The 20,825-nt window shown below is 38.1% G+C and overlaps 1 protein-coding gene across 1 annotated transcript in view; it reads left to right on the forward strand.

Annotated features, from left to right (window-relative positions):
- EYS (eyes shut homolog) overlaps nucleotides 1–20,825 on the forward strand; it is an 852,840-nt gene that overhangs the window by 140,248 nt on the left and 691,767 nt on the right. The window contains exons 6-7 of the mRNA XM_019287512.3: nucleotides 391–505; nucleotides 14,613–14,772. Of these exons, the coding sequence (XP_019143057.3) occupies nucleotides 391–505; nucleotides 14,613–14,772 (275 nt within the window). The remainder of the gene's footprint in view (nucleotides 1–390; nucleotides 506–14,612; nucleotides 14,773–20,825) is intronic.

A 20,825-nucleotide genomic window follows, 5' to 3' on the forward strand; every position in this document is an offset into this window, starting at 1 on the left:
TTACCACATATTTATTATTTTTTTCCTCTCTTATGATTTAGTTGGCCTATCCTTTCTAATAGTTTTTCAAAACCTTGTTACCTTGTCCATAACTGTTTATTAAATATTACCTTATTCTAGGGTGTTTGGTCTTTTTTCTGCAATATTATATGAAATATTGGTGTGAAAATACTTTAATCGAGGAAAGAAATTATTTTATGAAAAAGCAAAATTATCCAGAAAAATGCAATGGATTTTTAATTTCTTGAAAACATGTTCTGAGTATTTTAAATAACATAAGAGATCTGTTTTGCTACTGCAAGAACATTATTTAATAGAATTATGGAACATAATTAAATACAATTAACTTTTAAAATGCAAGTTCTCTAAAATACACTGGTGTATTTGCAGCTGCATGCCAGGATTCACTGGAAAGAACTGTGAGGAAGTAATTGACTACTGCAGGCTGCTCAGCATCAACTGTCTGAATGAAGGATTGTGTCTTAATATAATTGGAGGATTCACTGTAAGTAATTTAATACATGTTAAACTAATTCAGTGTTCCAAATTATAAAAGCTTCAGACAAGCAGAACTTGAAATGCATGCATTATTCTAAGAGAAAAGAGTGGCACACTTTTATAGGTTTTATTTATTTTAATCGATAACACAAGGGCAATTCACTTGGGTAATATGGATTTTTTTATTACTTTTCTACTGAGACCGTGTTTAGTACTATATCAAGTAAGATAACTGAAGGGTATTTTTATAGTAAAAAGAATATATAACTAATTGCGGTGAGTGTCATTACCCACAAAGATGATAATCACAGCTGTGTCGCAGCCTTTAAAAATACATTGCTTAAATTAAGATCATCTGTTGCCATTATTTTAACCAGAATCAAGTTACTTACCTCCACATAAAGTTTAAAATTAATACAAACTTAAAACTTTGATGATGAAACTGTAGTGTGGTGACGTTCATTGCAACTGACAGTTTGGGAAAAAAATATTAAATCTGCTTGTTTTAACTCTCTAAATTGCTCCTGAAAATGTTAAGCAAGGTGCAGAATCTGGCACTTTTCCTTGTTAAACTCCATATGGCTAGTGATTGCCCATCCCTCTAATTTGTCAAGGTCTCTCTGCAGGGCCTCTCTGTCCTTGAGGGAGTGTAAAGCTCCCCCCAGCTTAGTGACATCAGTAAACTTACATCATATTCCTTAAAGTTCTTTGTCCAAGTTGTTAATGAAGATGTTGAAGAGCACAGGGCAGAGGATGGAGCCCTGTGGAACCCCACCAGGGACAGGTCACCAGTGTGGTGTCACCCCATTCACTGTAACCCTTTGTGCCTGACCTGTGAGCCAGTTGCTTGCCTATAATGTAACCTGGTTATTAATGTTTGGTCCAGAAGGATCCTGTGAGAGACAATATCGAGAGCTTTGCTGAAAACATTACATCTTGGACATATAATTTTAACAGGTGACAAACACAATTCTTGAACATGAACAGACCTTCCTCTCTCAAAAAATACTGATATGAAAAATTCTCTTCCTTACTATTGATTTATCAATTATTACAATAAGAGTGCTGTTGAATTTCTCCTGCCTTGCAGCTGCAATGTTGGAACCACTTCTATAAGTAAATATAGTCACTGCTAAAATTCTGAAGAAAATATAACAGCACTTTTTTTTTTATATCCATACCATAGGAAAGTGTTTTTATTAATGTTGTACTGGTTTGTCAAATTTATAATAACAACTCCACCTACTTAGAAGACAGGAGGCACTGTTTTAAGAAAACAATTAAATTAAAACCATTTAAACATAAACCATACTTATACAATTACTGACGTGTGAACCAATTTCAGATTTCAGCAGAGTTTCATTCAATAAAAATATTTAGCTACATTATTATGACAATATGATAACCTGCTTCTTAAAAAGATTTTTAAAAAATCTGCCCACAGACACACTTTTCAATAGATTTTTCAATTCTCATGGCAACTTTTTCTTAAATGGATTTTATAAGTGAAAAGTCAGTGTTCTTGCTTTGCAGCTGATAGTATTTTCTCATTGTTTTTAATCTGATTATCTTAAACACTTTATGGCTGTAGGTATCTGTTTTCCTTATCTTTACCTGAAGACAGGGAAAAGATGAGCAGTGCCCAAAAGGCAAGTGACAGGGAAGAAAGAGCTGTTGTTTGTTTCATGCTTATCATACTACTGCCACGTGCTAACGGCCTCAGGGTATGGAGTGGTTTGTGTAGAGTTCTACCAGTGATTTAGAATGGCGCCAGTAAAGCCTCTGACACAAGACTGTGCAGTAAAAACCGACAAAGAGAGCATACAAACAAGAAATCACTTGTTGATGTGAAGCTTTCCTCTAGGTCCCAAGGGTGGATCAAGCACTACTATCTATTTATCCACAGCAAGTATCTTAGATAATGGCAAAAAGTATAATCTCTGCTTAAGATCCCCTATTTCTTCCTGAATCATTAGTATTAAACTGAAAAAAACCCCTCAAAATCAAAACCAACCAAACAAAACAGAGATACTGAAAAAACATATTAAACTAATCCAGTGCAAATTCTGAGAATAACAGAACTGTAATTTGGAAGCCTGGAAATGAGCACAGTTTTGAAAACACAATAGTGGGAAAGCTGAGGTATGAAAACTGTCAAGTCTTTGGCATACTAGCTGTCTTTACTTTCTAGGGAGAAACCACTAAATTGTATAAAAATGCAGAATTTACAGGGCAGTTATGATTACCTACGGAAGTGCATTTGAGGGACAAGAAAGTGCAGCTCTACAGTTGTTGCTACACACTCTCCCATTTGTGATCTGCCATACACTTCCTATGGAAGGGCACGCAGATTAAAAATGCTTTCCACTTCTTGCAGGGTGTAAAAATGCTCATTCATCTTTTTTTTTTTTTTTTTTTTTTTGCCTAACAGCTCCTTATTATGCTACAAACAACTATCTTTAAACTTATATGGTCTGCATAGTGAATCCAAGTCTATTTTGTCAACATGCCTTTCTCCCATCATCCTGACAAACCACTGATTCATGCAAGGCTGTGTGCTTACAGCTAACAAAGAAATTGAATTATGTAGACACAAAAACTGAAGCTGAAAGATGAAGGGAAAGCAATGTCATTGTAAGGTCCATTTCCATTTGTCAGCACTACACTTGAGACAAGGTCTAAACAAATTATACATAGTGCCTGAGCAGCAGAGCTGTGTTGGCAAGCAAATACACACTAGAGCAGCATTAAAGAAAGAGAAAAAAATCTCTGTTATCATTCTGGGTTTTACCACTACACCTACTGTTGGTCATTCAAAGAAAATATTTGAAATTTCTCTGAGAAGCTGTACTGACACTTGTATGTGAAATTTTATGTTGGAATCATTGCCAATGGATGTCCTGGTGCCTTCAAAAAGAGCAACAGGAAATGCTGCTGATTTCTGACTAGGGTTCCTACAGTGCAGTGGAAGTAGATCATGCTGTTAAGGGAGAGTGAAGCTAAGCAAAAAGAAGTGATGGTTTTAACTTCGACAAGTAATTTGCCTGGGGAACACTAATTAATGAGAATAGGTACACAGATGCATTCACTTCAGGAAATTGTTCCCCAGTCACCAGAATTTTGCTTTCTTATATGGATGCATGCTTAATATTGTTTATCTAATAGTATGATTCACTGTAAGAGGATAGAAAAATTAATATAATAGAAAAGATTGGTATCTAAAACCTTGCCCTCCAGATGGCTCTGTGGTTGTTAATGTTGTACTCTTTTGGTCTTTTTCTCACATCCATATAACAAAGTTATGACTTTTACATTTGGAACTTTATTGTGAATCTGAGATATTTCAACAACAAAGTGTGTACCAAGAGGATTTATGGTTGATAAAGTAAAATTATGAATATACATTAATAATCAGTAACACCATGGGGCACACTGTTGAAGTTAAAAAGCCCAGCAAACATATTCTGCCCAAAGACTACTGTGTTCTCTAGCAAAGCAGGAGACTTGTATACTAACACAGAAAATGGTCTTCACTGAAGTTAATATATTCCTTCTGGGGTGATGTGGGAAGGAGGAGAGAGGAGGGAACCTCTCTTTGTCCTGTGATTTTTCCCCGTGTCAAGCTGGTATGTGGCCATCATTCAGCAGAACTTGTACAGAAATTACAATCAGGCAGACAGAGGTCCAAGTCTCATCCCTTCCAGATGAGTTTGCCTTTATGGGTGCAGAACCAGGCCCATCAGCCAGCTGTCAGGCTGGGAATCAATTTGCACCTTTGCAGAAGAGCAGTGAGCAGTGCCAAGCCTCACAGGCCTCCCTGAAAAACCGTTGTGGAAAGTCTGCTGCTCTGGTCCTCTTGGTAAGCTCTTCCCTGAGGATCCACTTTCAGTCCTAACGATTTTTGATAACACTTTATCCCTAGAAATCTGGCTGAATTTATAACCCAGAAGCAAAGCATCTCTACGCAGAATTAGCAATAATCTCCAAAATGGAGCTATGTCATACTGCTTAGATCTCATAGCCCTAAGAAGGCCTCCAACTTATCCTTAGAGAAGCCATTTGTATTTATTGTGTGAGAGAAGAAATAACTTCTAGGTCACGTATCCAGAACTGAAAGGCAATATAGCTGAGAGAAAACATTAACTTGTTTAACAAATTCAGTTCTTTTAAAAAAATGCACTAGGGCTTTTTTAAAGCCTTCTGTGCTGTATCGATCACCATTTGTTTTCTGAGTATAAAAAAGGCATAAGGAAACAAATAAATATATATTTATATATATATATATAAAATTTAATATATATGGCATATTATATATTAAAGCAGTTGGTTAGAGTGATAAAATTATTATGAATATTTATAACAGATATACTACCAATGCTAGAAGCAATGAAAATTGGCACTGCAAAATCTACTGCTCTCAGATGCAACTTTTATACTTATGTACTACATATTAAATAGATTATTTTCATTTTCCTTTTTAAAAAAAACCTATGGTCTCTCCTACTGTTTGTCCCCACGGACCATATGAGAACATTATAGTCTCATCTCTGTGAAGCTACTTTGCCACTATGATTAATTCTATTGATGTCTCTCCTGTATTTGTCCTTCCAGCTGGGTGTTCAAAACAGCAGTAGTTCAAAGTCAGATACTTCCATTAGCGGCTAGTTTTGCACAAGTTAATTAGTCAATTTTCTTTCACACAGCAACAGTAATTTTGCAGAAGAGTTCACATAAATTTTAAAACGTCCTAAACAGGTTTTTCCCCCTTCAGTATTTAATTTGGACTTTATCAAAATGTATTTTCCAGCGTTTCTTATTCTATTGAAATAAACAGCATCAAAGCACCCTAGTGCTTTCATATGTGCTGCTAATTATCTCTGAGCTGTACAGAAGTTAATAAACAGTAGAAATCTTCAGGTAATAAACTAAATATCCTTCTTTTGAAGAGCAAATGTAATGAAAAATATTTAAATAAAACTTTAATCATGTAATAATTTCATATATCTTTATGCAATGGATCTGAATTTATATAGTAGAATAGCATATAATTAAACATAAATGAACAGCAAAACAGACCAGATATAACCAACAGAAATGTTCTGGTTTATTTTTAAATGCAACTTCTGAGAAGTTAAAATCAAGCCTGCACTCAAGTTTAAACCACTTTTCAAAGATACAGAAATTCCCCAAATTTCTTTTTTACTGACTTCCCTATCTAATAAGGGACTGGCCCCTTGAGATGAGGAGAATGTTTGTAGAAAGAGTCCATAAAATTTCACTCAGCCAACTCAACACTGTGTATTTCTGAAGCACATCACTTATATGTTTTATATTAAAAATTATAATAATTTTTTTACCTGTTTATTAATTCCAGTAAGATCAGACACACATTCTCCATTTGCTGTATAAATTTTGTGGTGTCTTTGGCAGCTGTTTCCCATACTGTACAGTAAGTTTCTAGCTTGAGCTTCTTGATGATTATTTTTCATTCTTCAGTATTTGCCCTTTCGTCATCTACTACCAAAAACTCAAAAATGAACATTCTTAATTTGCCTTTTAATTTATAATTAAATATTTAAAATTTTTCATTATTTTATGAAGTCATATGTTAAGAGAGATGGCACCTGCTCAAACTACACAAAAGATAACTTCATCTTCCCCCATCTATACCAGATGTGCATGGATAGTATTCTAGTTTCTCTTTTACTATATGTTCACCTGACAAATGAAAGAATATAATATTTATTAAAAGTAATTAATTAATTCAAGCCATGACATATTTCTGCCAAGACCCATAGCTGTTTTACCTGAAATCAGGGTTTCATATGAGGGAGCATATCATATCAGAGATCATAGTATCGTAGAATGGTTTGGGTTTAAAGTGACCTTTAAAGGTCGTTTAGTACAATTCCCCATCAGTGAGCAGGGACATCTTCCAGTACCTCAGATTACTCAGAGTCCCATTCAGCCTGACCTTCAGTGTTTCCAGAGGTGAGGCATCTACCACCTCTCTGGGCAACTTACTCCAGTGTTTCACAATTCTCATTGTGACACATTTCTTCCTCCTATCTAATCTGAATCTATCCTCTTTTACTTTAAAAACATTATCCCTTCTATTGCTATATAACCTGCTAAAAGTTTTGTCCCAATCCTTCTTATAAGCCCTTGTCATGTGAAAAGGGGAGATTTCCTCAACCCTTGGTGTGGGGAGATTTACTCAGCCCTTATTGTTTGTCTGTCAGCACCCCAGGAAAGCTGAGACCCTTGTGCCCAACCTGTCTGTCAGTGTCCCGTTATGGGTATCCTTCACTGAGCTGTCCTGCTAGATCAGAGAATGGCTTGACTGACTCATTCAGGGACACACACCAATACCATAAGGGAGATCCCTCAGTGAGTCTTCCCACTTTATGATCCCTCACTGGGTCTTCCACTGTATCTGAGTATGTTCCCCTTTGCTGGTGACTGCCAGCACCTGTGAAGGACTCATACCAACAGTTCACAGAATAACATTCTTTATTAATATAAAATTGTGAAAGGTTAAGTTTCAAGGATCATCAGTGGTAGTATCTGACTGCAAAAACATATTCAAAGCAATACGCAGACAAGCTAAGATCCCCGATAAAAATATTCAGCCCAGATAGAGTACAGTTCTTACCCAATAGACACCCCTACAGGGGAGAAGACAGGTTCAGCCTGTCAACTGATCCCAGCAGTCAGAATGGAGTCTTCCCTAACATTTCCCCCATTGTCTACTTAGTTTTATACTATTCCTCTATGTTTAGGTGGAGCTTGAGTGACCCTAGTCATACATACCTTTGTCACCGATTGGAGTAAAATTTTGAGCATGTCAACTGCATTCTATCCATGGAGCAACAACTGTATTTTACCCTGTAATTTCCACACCGAACTTCTGTTAGGATGTGGATATAACTTCACAGTTTCCTCTAATTTTACAGCCAGCCATCTTTCCACAGCCCTCTTTAATGAAATGTCACAGGGAGATCTCCCCAGAGTCTTTTTTGCTCCACGTTGAACAACCCAAACTCTCTCAGCCTGTCTTTGTAGGAAAGCTGCTCCAGTCCTCTGTAGCCCTCCTCAGGACCTACTCCTATAGGTCAATGTCTTTCTTGTAACGATAATCTCAGAGCCAGATGCAGCACTCCAAGTAGAGTGTCACCAGAGCAGAGTAGAGGCGCAGAATCACCTCCCTTGACATGATGGTCATTCTGCTTATGATGCAGCCCAGGATACTATTGGCTTTCTGGGCTGCAAGCACACACTGCCAGCTCAGGTTCAGCTTTTCATCCTCCACTATCTCCGACCCTCTCTACCAGGCTGTTGTCAGTTGGTGGAGGAATGCGGCCACAACACCGATCCCTGAGGAAAATTCGTGAGTAAAAAACCACTCTAGACTTCTCTCTTCTCATCTTGGTTTGGATATTCTCTCTGGACTATGGAAGAATCGTGGGAAATGGGGCTCTCTGAACCACAGAAAAAAAATGTATCTAGAAGTAAAAGGAATCCTTGAACAACAAAACAAAAAAGTATTGCAACCGGGAGATCTAGAACATTTTTTTATCTGGCTTTTCAAAAGGTTCTTCTATATTTCTCGAGACTTACTTTTTGATATTGAACCGCCTGGAACTTGTCAGGGGTGTTTCTGGGACGAGATCTGGGATAAGGCAAGGGATCAAACAGAACATGGACTAGCGAGAGAAGCTTTCCGTGCATCCCTTATAATCAGTGAAGCTCTTGAGGAGCATTTGTATGGTCCCATTACCCCTAAAGCAGAAAATCATACTTATCCCGTGGCCAAGATCGCACGGCTGCCATCCCTGCGGCGTGTGACTGCAGCCATGCCAGCGAAGGTGCCTGCGCTGGATGCGCCTGGCCCCCTCGGGAGCGCGCGCCTTATGGCGGACCCCATCCCTGTCTCGGGGTCCCCGGCCACATGGCCGCGAGTGAGGGAGCGATGCCGCAGGTGCCGCAGGTGTCGTGGGTCACGAGCAGCCAGGAACCGGGCATCGGCGTGGCAGGCCGCTCTGAGCACACGGCTCGGAGAGCCCTGCGGAGGGAGAAGCGGCGGTTTCCACAGCGACACAAGAAGCCGCGCAGCGCAGCGCCGAGCCGGAACGGGGCCGCTCTCAAAGCAGCGTGGAGTTTGCGGAGCGGAACCGTTCACAGGGTGTGGAGCCAGCGGCAATGGCAGCGTGGGGCCGCGCAGAGCCCAGACACGCGCCGGAGCAGCGCCACTCGGAGAGCGCGGAGCAGCCGCAATGTGGGGGCCCGGCCGAGACGTCGGAGTTGGCGAGGCGGCGGCCACATGGGACCGGCAGCCACGACAAACACGCAAGCACGTGATAGGACAAGTTATAGCAACAAAAATCACAAGAACTGTGAAATGGTACAATGTAAAAAACAACTATGGATTTATAACACGAGATGATACAGGGGAAGATCTATTCATCCATAGAACTGCCATTAAAAGGAATAACCCTAAAAATTACCTGCAAAGTGTAGGAGATGGAGAAGTTGTACAATTTGATATAGTGCAAGGAAAGAAAGGTTTACAAGCAGCAAATGTTACTGGGCCTGGGGGTATTCCTGTCAAAGGCAGCCGTTATGCACAAAATTATAAACAATATCCATCCCAGCAATTTCCCTACCCGCAGCCTACTTTCCCTTTTTACCCTATACCCAATATGAACCCTTTCCTAAGTTTACCCTATCCCCAGTTTATTCCTAATCCGTTTTTCACCCCATGGCTTCCCTATACAATTCCATTTCCCTACAATTCCTCTCCGGTACCCGAGGGGGGGATGAAAAGGGGGAGGGAAGAAATTAAACCCTCTCCTGCCTCAGTTTCCCCACAAAGCATGCCCGGAGAGTTCTGTCTCCCTTGTGTCAGCCCTAAGATGTTCCACAGAATCTGTTTGGACATTTAAAGACTCAGGAGGGTGGCTTGTTTTGTCTTGAAACTGTTCTTGTTATGTTTATCCAGTTGTTTTCATTCTCCTTTTATTAAAATAAAACGGGTGAGATGTTGGGGTCTCCTCCCCTGCCATGGAGCCCTGGGAGAGGGGCCCTGGGGGGGAGACACGGGGTTTCCCTGCCCCTGGTCAGCCTCATTCCCCATTGGTTGGTTTGTGTTCCCCTGTGTGGGAAGGACCCTCGGGTCCCGTGAGGAGTTCCTGAGCAGAGCCCCGGCCATGCGGCTGGAGAAATAAACATCCCTGAAACATCTAGCAAGAATCTATCTGTCCACATATATATTTCTTTTCTACGGGACTCCTGGTTTGATATATGCGTGTTACAGTATCCCCGCTGTAACAGTCAGTCCCTTTCCCCCAGCCCACTTGGTACCAGGATTCCCCCAGCCGATGTGTAGGACCTTTCATTTGACCTTGCTGAACCTTGTTGTGCGTTCCCAGGGACCCACTTCTCAAACTTGTTCAGGTCCTTCTGGATGGCATCCCATACTTCAGGTGTGTCAGCTGCACTGCTCAGTCTGGTGTCATCTGTAAATTTGGCAGATACAGTAAGTTAGGACCAGTTAATTTTGTCTTTTAAAATTAAAAGTCAATTATGTGCCTGGGTGTATTTTAGGTTAAAGATTAATATTGTAAGTTTTAAGACCTATCAATTCGAATAAGGAAGTGAGTAAAATGTACTCCCCAAATAAGTTCCTCAATCCACTAAGAAGCTACACGTTTGTTAGCTATGAGCTAAATCTCTATATATTTCTTGCAGTTATTATTTTTCCAGTGTGAGTGACTTCTAGAATTTCAGTTAGGAATGCACTTTACATACAAAAATATGTAAGCAGAATTTTATTTTCTTCATTTAAACAATTTTCAGAGCTCCATCAGTGCAGAAAAAAATAAATACTATTTCTTTTTTGTCATTTGGCCAAACAGCATCTTCTGGGTTCTTGAAGCCTTTTTCTCATAAACCAGTCACTCCAGTTCCTAATGCCAAAAACACCTATAGAAAAATTTGAAAATATAAACACCTGTGAGGATCTACATATAACTCAGATTGTATTTATGGAATGGGAGGCAGCAGGGAGGGGTGGGAAAAGAAGAAAATCTGAGCATAGGAATAAACAACACAACAGAATAATGTAAGATAAATCAAAAATTGAAAGCATTCATACCTAGTTTAATGACAAAATTTTGGGTTGAGTTTGAATTTTCTCCATGTACTTTAACAGGGGCAAAGCAGCCTAACACATGAACATCTTCATTTTGCAAGCCCTCTTACCAGGCAATTGAAAACCGGGAAGAAAAAAAAAGAAAGGTTATTGTACCAGTATGCTCGGAGATTATTACAATTAAGCTTTAAAAAATTGCTTAATTTTTGTGGAAAGTGCTGGCTTAAGCATCCCTAAGACTTGTCCTTCAATTATCCTCAAAATGATTCAGACATAGTCTGGAAATAGTGATTCAGTTCCTGAATGCTGTTTTGCCAGCAATACATTTCATCCAAGGTGCAGAAAAGTGACTTTGCTAGATGAAAATTAAATGTAGTTTTCACAACTACAGTCACAATTCCATCTCTGAGAACATTTTTTTTAAGTTAACATGTATCCACTGTAAATAGGGTTACACTTCAGTGAACTTATTTGAAGTTCTTTCTTGCAGAATAGACTTAAGATATGTAAAGAAAGAAAATACTGGCTAAACAGTTTTTACCAATAAATAGTAATGTTTAGTGACTGGGCAGATAAAAGGTTGAGTCTAGTCAAGGAGAATTTCCAAACATGTCCTCATGAAAAATAATCATAAAGGAGGAACTATCTTATAAATCCCATTTGTATAGGTACAGCGGCAGAAAAAAATGAGACAAAGGAAAATGTATGCCCACTGCTGAATGAGGCGGATGACATTCAGTGTCTTTGCTCTGGTTTTTATTTACAATATCTGCTTTCAAATTTCCCAAGTCCCACACCAAGTGGCAAAATTTAGAGGAATGAAATACTATCAGTGAAAGAGAAATTCCAAACCAGGAACAACATAGGCAAAGGGCTTGACAGGATACATCTGTAGAAGATGAAGGAGTGGGCCAATGTAACCAGATCACGATAAAGTGTAGGTAACTTCATCTAGTACTGGCTTGCATTAGTGAAAGCATAGAGAGCAGATCAAGTGAAGTCATCAGTCCCTACTGCACAGCACTTGATAGGCTACCTGTGGAGTACTCTGTGAGGTGTAGAACTTCAATGAACAAAAAATAAGACTGACAAAATTGTAACAAGTCTAGCAGAGCACAATCAACATTGTGAAAACTTTGCAGCATATGATGTATGAGGAAAGGCTGAAGGATCTGTGTTTTTTAAGCCTTGAAAATAGAAAGCTGAATGGGGATATAATTATTTTCTTCAGCTCCTCATTGGGTGATGATAAACAGGACAGAGCCAAATTTTTCTCAGAAGTGCACAGCACTGGAGTGACAGGCAACTGGCAGAAGTTGCAACAAAGGAAATTATGGCTAACTATTAAGAAGAAATGGTTCATAATGTAGTGGAGTGTACTTAAGCACTGCAAAAAGTTGCCCAGGAAGGCTGTGGAATCGTCATCCTTGAAGATATTCAGACCTGAAGTAGACAAGATCCTGAGCAAGCAGCTTGCATTTAAAATTTGACCTGCTCTGAAGAAGGAGTAGGACTATATGACCCTCAAGGATCTCTCTTAACCTAAATCATTCTGGAGTCCTATGAATGTAAAATATATTGACAAACAGGATAGATCATGTTTCTATACATTTGTCTGGGATAAGCACTGTGTACTGACTAACAAAGATAGACAAAGCCATAGATACAGTTACCTAAAACATGCCTTCTTGATTTTACCTAGTAGTGCCAAATTTAATCAAACATAACATCAAGGATAAGGGCAGTACACAGCAGTGAAAGGTGTTCCTGGAGACTGAGGGGAAGGAAATCAGGAAATGGCAGGGACATAGATGGGTATTGTCACAACAGAGTGATGCAGGGATAAAAATGCAGAAAATACAAACGAGTATACAGCTGCTGGAGAACTATGTTCTTCCAGGCCTTGGAAGGTAAGTTGCACTAATTCTGTAGGCTATCATACTCCTCTTATACCTAGGTCACTTTGGAATTATTTTAGCTATCTGCTGTTTCAATAGTTGAATGCAGACATTCACAGTAGGGGATTCTCATCAGTGCAGTTCTCTTAAAGCCTTCACTTGACCACCTAAGTACTGTTCATTTTTACAAAATATGTATGTCAGGGAATCAGAGATCACTGTAATGGGAATGTTTAGAAGACTGAGAGGTCAGGCCAGTTTTAAAATTTAAAACAAACTTGTATGCATTAATTCACAAACAGCATACTTAATGCTAGTGGTTTTTAAGATGGTTAGGAATTGTCAGTACACCTACATACTGCTACTCTAACATTTACATTCTAAATTCTCTGTGATCACACAATGCTGTGGAACTGATGCCGAAGAGTTAGTGCTGACAGCTGTGATACCTGGTGGTTCTTAACCAAGGTCAAGGTAATCTGTCTTGTGAGCTCTTTGATGAGAGAAGTCATTATTGAATTGAGCTTGTCTTCTGTCTCTGTCCTTCCTCTTCATATCTGACGGTTTGTGATATTTTATGTCCCCCACAAAAAACTCCCCCTGCCCTTCAAAAAACAATACTCTCCTCCTGGTATTACTTGCCTTGAGGCTTTTTGTGTCTTTACAGTATTTTTTTTCTGTATTCAGCAATATATTCTGCCTATTTTCTGTGCCTTATGATGATCTTGTTCTTTGGCAACTTTCTTGTTACTTATATGAGTCACTACAATGCTTTTGGTGGTCACATGTACACATACTCACTGTACTAGTTTGAAAACAAACCAGTGGGAGGCACCAAGTCAGAATAACAATTTAATGGAAATTAAAGAAAAGGAAAAAAGAGTAAAAGAAAACACTGGTTCAAACTGACAGAGTCAAGGTACAACCTGACACCCTGTTAGGCAGGGTGGTGGTAGCAGTCTGGTAGAATGGTGGCTGCAGTTCTCTGAAGCAGTGATCCTGTAGTAAAAGAGTCTGCTCTTCCTCAGACAGCCCAATGGTGGCTGTATAGCTCCTGTCCTCTGGAAATCCAGGGGGAAGGGCATTCTCTCTGGTGTTCAGAGTCCCAGATTATATCCACGATGGGATGCTTGGTTCCTCCCTCTGGGTGGAGCATCTCACAATGGGGTAATGAGTCATGAGGCCAAGTGTTGATTAGGCTCATTAACAGAAGATAGTCTGGAGGGAGTTATCTCTGAGTCATGTGGCAGGACAATGATGGGCCATTAACAGCAAGATAGTCTGGGGGGAGGAGGCAAGGAAACACTGCCCCACCTGGTTTCAACAGCTCATGAGGATGGTAACAGAATACACTGCAACCCAGGACACTCACATAAAATGTTTATGTATTGTGAACCTGATACACCATTCCACTGTTCTAAAATACTTGCATGCTACTGTTGGCTATACTGTTTTATTGCCCTCATAATGGGATTCAAGAGAAGCTACTATTAATTATATTTGGTCAGGGCACTTGTATGTGTTTCAAAGGACTCTTCTGAGAAGCTAATATAAGCTTCACATCTTCCCCTTTCCTCTGAATAAACCGTTTTAATTTATTTTATTTAAAAGGTAGGGTGTGCATGTATAACAGAAACCCTGTACTACATTTTCTGATTACTGGTTGGTGACTGTTTCTCTTGTAGGCTTTGTTAGCATCACTGCCCAATTTCTCCTTCATCTCTAGGCCTTTAAAATCCTTTTAACACACTCAGTTCTTCTGTTCCTGCTGGCATTTTTATCCCTTACAACCAGTAATTATCTCGCCATTTCCTCCACCTCATGTGTCCCTTTTTCCCACAATTTTTCAACAGATATGGTAGATGAGTTCTGCCTCTCTCAACTGTTTTGCCATGTGCAAATACAGGCATGAATAATAGTCTCAGCTGGATGCAACACTCTGCATTCTACCACACTTTTACTTGGTATTAAAATACGAGACTCAAAGAAAATTCTACAAACTTTCACATTGCATTTTCATTTTGGGTTTTCTGTTTGTTTGTTTGTGTGTTTGTTATATCTAGTGCCTCTGTGCACCTGGATGGACAGGAGAATTTTGCCAATTTGCTGAAAATGCATGTTTAATTTACCCAAATAATTGTTCTGATGGAGCAACTTGCATTGATATGAGTCAACTGAGAAAACAACCTTTGCTTCAGTGTTTGTGTCCTCGTGACTTTACAGGTAAGGCATATAAAAATCATGTAGAAATTTGTAGTTTCATTTCCTTTCAAATATTCAAATATAAGAATGCTGGATTTTAAAGAAACAAGGGATAGAGAAATATTTGGAGGAGTAATTACACCTCTCTGCATTTCCTGCCCTCCACTGTGTTGCCTATGAAATCTAAATGGAGTTTACAGGTTAATTTGAATCTTCCAATTAAGGTTACAGTAAGAATAGACCTAGAATAAGCTTCAGCTTCAGTTTGAGACTAAGTGTATGTCTATGTATAAAAGTCCTGCATGTGAGCTACATGTCTGACAGCTAATTATAGTTCCTGGATACCTAATTGATGAGAGAAACGGAGTTCAGGATGTTTGTTAGTTTGTATCAGCCTGTATTTACTCAGATAATTTTACTTTTTGAGAGCTGAATTCCACCTCCTATTTTAATTCCTTAGTGGACCACCAGTGATTTATTAATTTAATTTGGTGTGGGATTAACTGATTCATTTTATTTAACTAAAGCCTAGTCTTTAAGGATCTCTGTATTGTCAGTAAGTCAGTTTTTCAGAGGAGGATTATAACCACTGTGTCAGATATTTGTTAGTCATTGACACAATTTATTCAGCAGTGTTTCTCTTTTAATTAGAAAAGAAGCCTAAAAGAGTAGCTTATATTAACCACATTGGTTTTTTAAGTGACAAAGAAAATAATTTCTGATTTTTTCCTCCAGCCTTATCCTTTAAATAGAAGCTCATTGAAGGTGGATCCTAAAATCCTTCACTAATCTTTTTCTAGAGAGGGAACTGAAAGAGAAGATTCAAATGTGATTTGCTGCAGGTTTAGGTTAATATTATGGAAAGAGATATTAGCCATATGTACATCAATTTAAAGATAAGTGCCAAAAATATTAAGAGAACTTAAAAAATAACCAGTTGAAATATAGAAACAATGTTTATTACCCAAAGAATGAAAATTAATTTAATTTAAAGAACTGATACACAGAGAAAACAGACTTTAAATCTACTACCATTGAAAAAGAAATCATAGGATAATAACCCAGAGGTTTAACTATCAACCTTTCTTTTCACTTCTCTATTATCACTGTTAGGGTTTTATTTTTTCAATCTATGCTTGACTTTTTTTTATTGGTGTGACATCTAAAATTATGGATTTGTAAATAAAAGTACTGTTTCACTACAATACTTTACGGCTTTTGAGATCATTTAAGGTCTCTAGTGTACAATATGATAATGAAACAAAAGTTTAACAGGTTACAATAAATGGCAATAAATATATGCAATTAATAGAATTAAACCTTACTAAACACTGAGTCATGACTAAATTCAAGTGGAAACAACCTTGTTGTTCAGGGACATCTTGCTATGAGGCCAAGATTCTTTCTCTTGTGGAGTCTCATTGTACGAGTTCTATATATTGCAATAGAATTTTTTTTTTTTTACTTTTTCTGTTTTTAAATAACCAGTTACTTTTTCAGTCTTGATCCATAAAAAATGTCATTTATACCTGTTTATTGTTTCACTTATGTGCTTGGAAAGGGAAAAAGGGAAGGGAAATGTAGTAGCAATTTTGGCACATTTACTTGATTCTGAATTAAATAGTTTCTGCAACCAGAAAAGCTATTGTAGTTTCACATCTATTGGTTCTTAATTGTATTTTAAAATTATAAACACTACAGCTGTAGCTTTTGCATTAACATTTAAATCATGCTTGGAACAGATATCTTAGGGAACACAAAATATGACATGATGTAACATTCTCAGCTATGAAAAGCAGAACTTTGATTTAAAAAGTAATAAACCTACTTCAATTTGATTCCATACTCTTTAAGAAAACCTTGTAGAAACTTAACATATACACATGCAATTTTAAACTATATGTTTCTGTTTGTATGTAAAAAGCATTTTGGGTCATTTACTGAGAAAAATATACCCACGTTTGGTTTAAATGCTCAAAGGAGAATAAAGGGTTATAAAATATAGTTATTTTTGTTGAATAGGTGTCATTATTTTTGTGCTTTCAATTTCTTTCTACATTTTCATTTTTCTCTTCTCTGAAAGTGGATAAAAACCTTTGAATCTACAACAGTGCTTGTAAGTAACATGGTTTATGACATCTCAACAATCCATATCAGCAATTTCTCAGGTCCTGCACAGTAGACCAATTGTCCTTGAATAAACTTCCTCAAATTTATTACTATCTTTTCCTAGAGCATTCATATTGGCAGGGATTGATTTGGCATGTTAGACACTTCATTCTAACTTCACAGAAAAGTCCTTTTATTAAAATAATCTTACTACTGCTAAAATAAACTGAATCCCAAGAAAATTCAACACTCATTAAGATTGTTCACAGATTTATCCATAATTTTTCTCTTTTACTGTTTTATTGAGTTGAGATAGATCTGCCAATTTCTACAGGTATATGGGAAATGTATATAAACATACTTTGATGGAGATTGCACTATTGAACTATGTAGGATACTTGAAACAGTATTCTGTAGAAAGTATCTCTACTGGCATAATAACTAATGTCCCAGAGAACAAGATACGGGCTATAAAAGATCCTATACCTTTCACAGTCTAAGTAAGGCAATATTTATACTAGTGAACAAAGAAATTACATGGCCTAGTTTAAATCCTTCTCTCTGGTCAAATCCACATTTTTAATTTCTTTTGTTCTCAAGGATACAGTGGTGACATATTTTAACCCTGGTGAGCAGCTAAGTACCAAACACCTAGTTGTTCATTCTTCCCCAGTGGGGTGGTGGAAAGAATCAGAAGCACAAAAGTAAGAAAACTTGAGATAAAGATAAATCATTAGGTCAAGCAAAAGTGCATAGGTGTGTAGAGAAACAGCTGAGTGAACAGGGACATGTATACATGCACAATCCAAGCTATATTAGTGAACTGTCCTTGACTAGGGAAAAAAGAGAAGAGCAATGCTGATGTGGCAAGCCGACAGGATGTTGGGGAGGGGGATGCTGACCATAGAAAGAGAAAAACTTATGTTAGTTAGTTGCTTGCATATTAATCTGTAACCAATTGCTTGCTATTAAAGGCTGCGTGAACAGTAGCTGTAAGCCAGTAGTATGGAGCTTGCTTATTTATGCGTGCTTGGGGAATTAGAGTATAACTATGGGTGTAACAATAGAATAAACGGAGTTCCATCATATCTCTGTGAGAAGCGTGGCTCATCCCGGCAGATCTCTGGCTATTTAGGTGAAGCAAAATAAGGAATCCATTCAGTACGCGCTGTTAGCAGGCAGGAGTTCAGCCATTTCTAGAATATTTGGGGAAGGTCTCTATTTCATGTCAAAGTAGAGTGGTAATCTCTTAAGTCTAAAAACTCAAATAGACAAAAAAAGTAATATTTTTTTTTCTCACAGCTCTAATCCCTATAGTAAAGGTGAGCAAGTAAAGGAACTTTTGTAGCATCATGGGAGGTCCCTATATCACAGGAGCGTTACTGGAATTACACAGCAGTATCTGTCTCAGCAACAGATGATGCCATTTTAAGCTTTGTTCATTGCACTTTATATGTTATTGCCATTGTCACCTCTGAAAGAGAAATGGTTAGTGCACATAGATCCCAAACATCAGCAACCATGTAGTAAAATAACAGAATAAAAGAAGTCACTTGTTAAGTACTGCTACAGGAAATTGCTCAGAATACTTACATTCATAGGTGAACAAAAAGGCAACAGCTTGTTGCTTTTCAGAAGACTCAATTTTTTATTAAAGAAGAACTTTCAGAGATAACTGACAGAAAGCAATAATAACAACTGAAGTACTTCTTGTTCTAATCCTCTTCAGCAGATACCCAGAAACATTACCTGCTGTTTAAAATGCCTTTTAGGAAGTGTGTTTATATAGCATTAGTTAGGGTGAAAGGAAAATCATTTTATCTAGCCTGTTCCTTTAACTTTGCTCCCAATGCAGGTGTCTCCCAATGCCAGTAAAAGTCCAAGAAAAAACATGAGTTACACTGACTCTAGAAATCAGAATGATAGCATGTACTGAATTGGAAGGGACCCACAAAGATCACCATGCCCAAGTCCTGGCTCTGCACAAAACCATGCCAAAAATCACACCACATGCCTGAGAACATTGTACAAACACTTACTGAGGTCTGTCAGGCTTGGTGCTGTGACCACTGCCCTGGGGAGCCTGTTCCAGTGCCCAACCACCCCCTGGGGGAAGAACTTTCTCCTGATACTCAACCTAAACCTTCCTCAACTCAGCTTCATGCCACTTGCTTGAGTCCTGTCACTGGTCACCACAGAGAAGAGATTGGTACCTACCCCTCCTCTTCCCTTCCTGAGGATGTTGAAGATGACAATGAGGTCTCCCCTCAGTCTCTTCGGAAAAGACCAAGTGATCTCAGCTGCTCTTCATGTGGTTCCTTTCAAGGCCTTCAGCCCTTTGTGGCCCTTCTTTGGATGCTCTCCAATAGCTTTATAACCATCTCATATTGTGATGCCCAAAACTGCACCCAGGACTCAAGGTGATGCCTCACCAGAAGGTGTGTTGTAAGGACACCAATCCTTACAAAGACCACTCACCTAAGACGATAGGAAGCTGAATTAAATGGAAACACAACAGTTTCAGTTCATGGAGGGCATTTGACTGTACTAATTGCAATGAAAGGATAGAGAAGTAAGCAATGAAAAAATAAAAAGGGTACATTCTCCATACTGGCATAATATTTAATATGAAGCAGATGAACTCCTAAAAAAGTAAATGAGGGCTAGGGCTAATGTCTGATATTGTAGCCTACTTGTAGTTATTCCAAGCAGACTGTGATCTACAGTAGTTCAAGCCAACAATTTTTTTCTCAGGTCTTGATTTCCACACAAAATACTAAGGCTATTGAAATTTTTGTGCTGAAAATACTTCTATTATTTTGGCATGCAGCAATTGCATGAAAAGTCGGAAGACTATGAAAATATTCTACATGATAATTCATAGAGAAATGTAATATCAATATTTAAGTTCTGCCTGCTTTTAAAATGGAATAAAATGTTCTCAGTGCAGGGGGATATTTATGAGTATGTTCCTATTTCTTAGTAGTTCAGTTTCTAGTTTAATTTGTTGTGCACAATATATTTTGCCCATTTGAATAAGAAAGAATTTTGATGGAGTTTTTGTTCATCAAGAATAGTTACAGTTAACTTAAAGATGGTGTTGTTTTCTAAGAAGCATAGATGCATTAAGATCTGGATTTCTAAGCATATGATTAGTAAAGTTCTCACCTGGAAGACATGCTTTAAAATACATCCTTAAACTTGGCATGTGGAACCCTCCAGATAGCTACACCTGCTCATGAACTCCAAAAATGACTTCCACCCACCTCTGTCAACCTTGTATTTTTTAAGAGAAGTACGAGTTACTTGACTTTCTGGGACTATTAGCCCAGAACTCAAACAAAAGAGACATTTTACATCATTAACTGAATATTTTAAAAGTAGCAAAATTTCAGAGACCTAGCAGTAGTGTTTCCTATTCACAATGTGTTCCTGTGAAAGTCTGACCTCAAGTCCAGGTGCATATAAAACAACCTACCATTTTATTCTCCTGCTTCTCACTTCTACCAACCTACCATGCCTCATTTTATTAAGGCATACAACTCCCAGATTTACCTGTCAGGGAGTTAGAACTGTGCTGATTTGCTTTAGTTTGTCTGACTCTTCTGGGTTTACAGCTATTGATGTCTATCCTTTCCTGTTTTACTCATTCAGAGTAAAACTTAAAAGGTTTTTTTTCTCTCTGGATAGTTTCTAAGACTCTTATTGAGAACACCACTGCATTATTCATTCTCATTCCCAAATATATAAAGCTCCTCTTAGTGACAAGGGAAACTGCAGTTTTCTCTAAAAATTCAAAGAGGTAGCTGGATAGATAGTGAACATTCAAATAGCTATATATCACACCCACAAAAAAAATCACATCAATAGGAAACATGAGGGATGTAGGCCTTTTATGTAAAATCAGTCAAAAAGTCTTCTGAAAAAGTTGAAGTGGTTGAAAAAGCTAATTATCTATAATAACC

The sequence above is a fragment of the Corvus cornix genome, chromosome 3 (assembly GCF_000738735.6).
Source record: "Corvus cornix cornix isolate S_Up_H32 chromosome 3, ASM73873v5, whole genome shotgun sequence".
Lineage (NCBI taxonomy): Eukaryota > Metazoa > Chordata > Aves > Passeriformes > Corvidae > Corvus > Corvus cornix.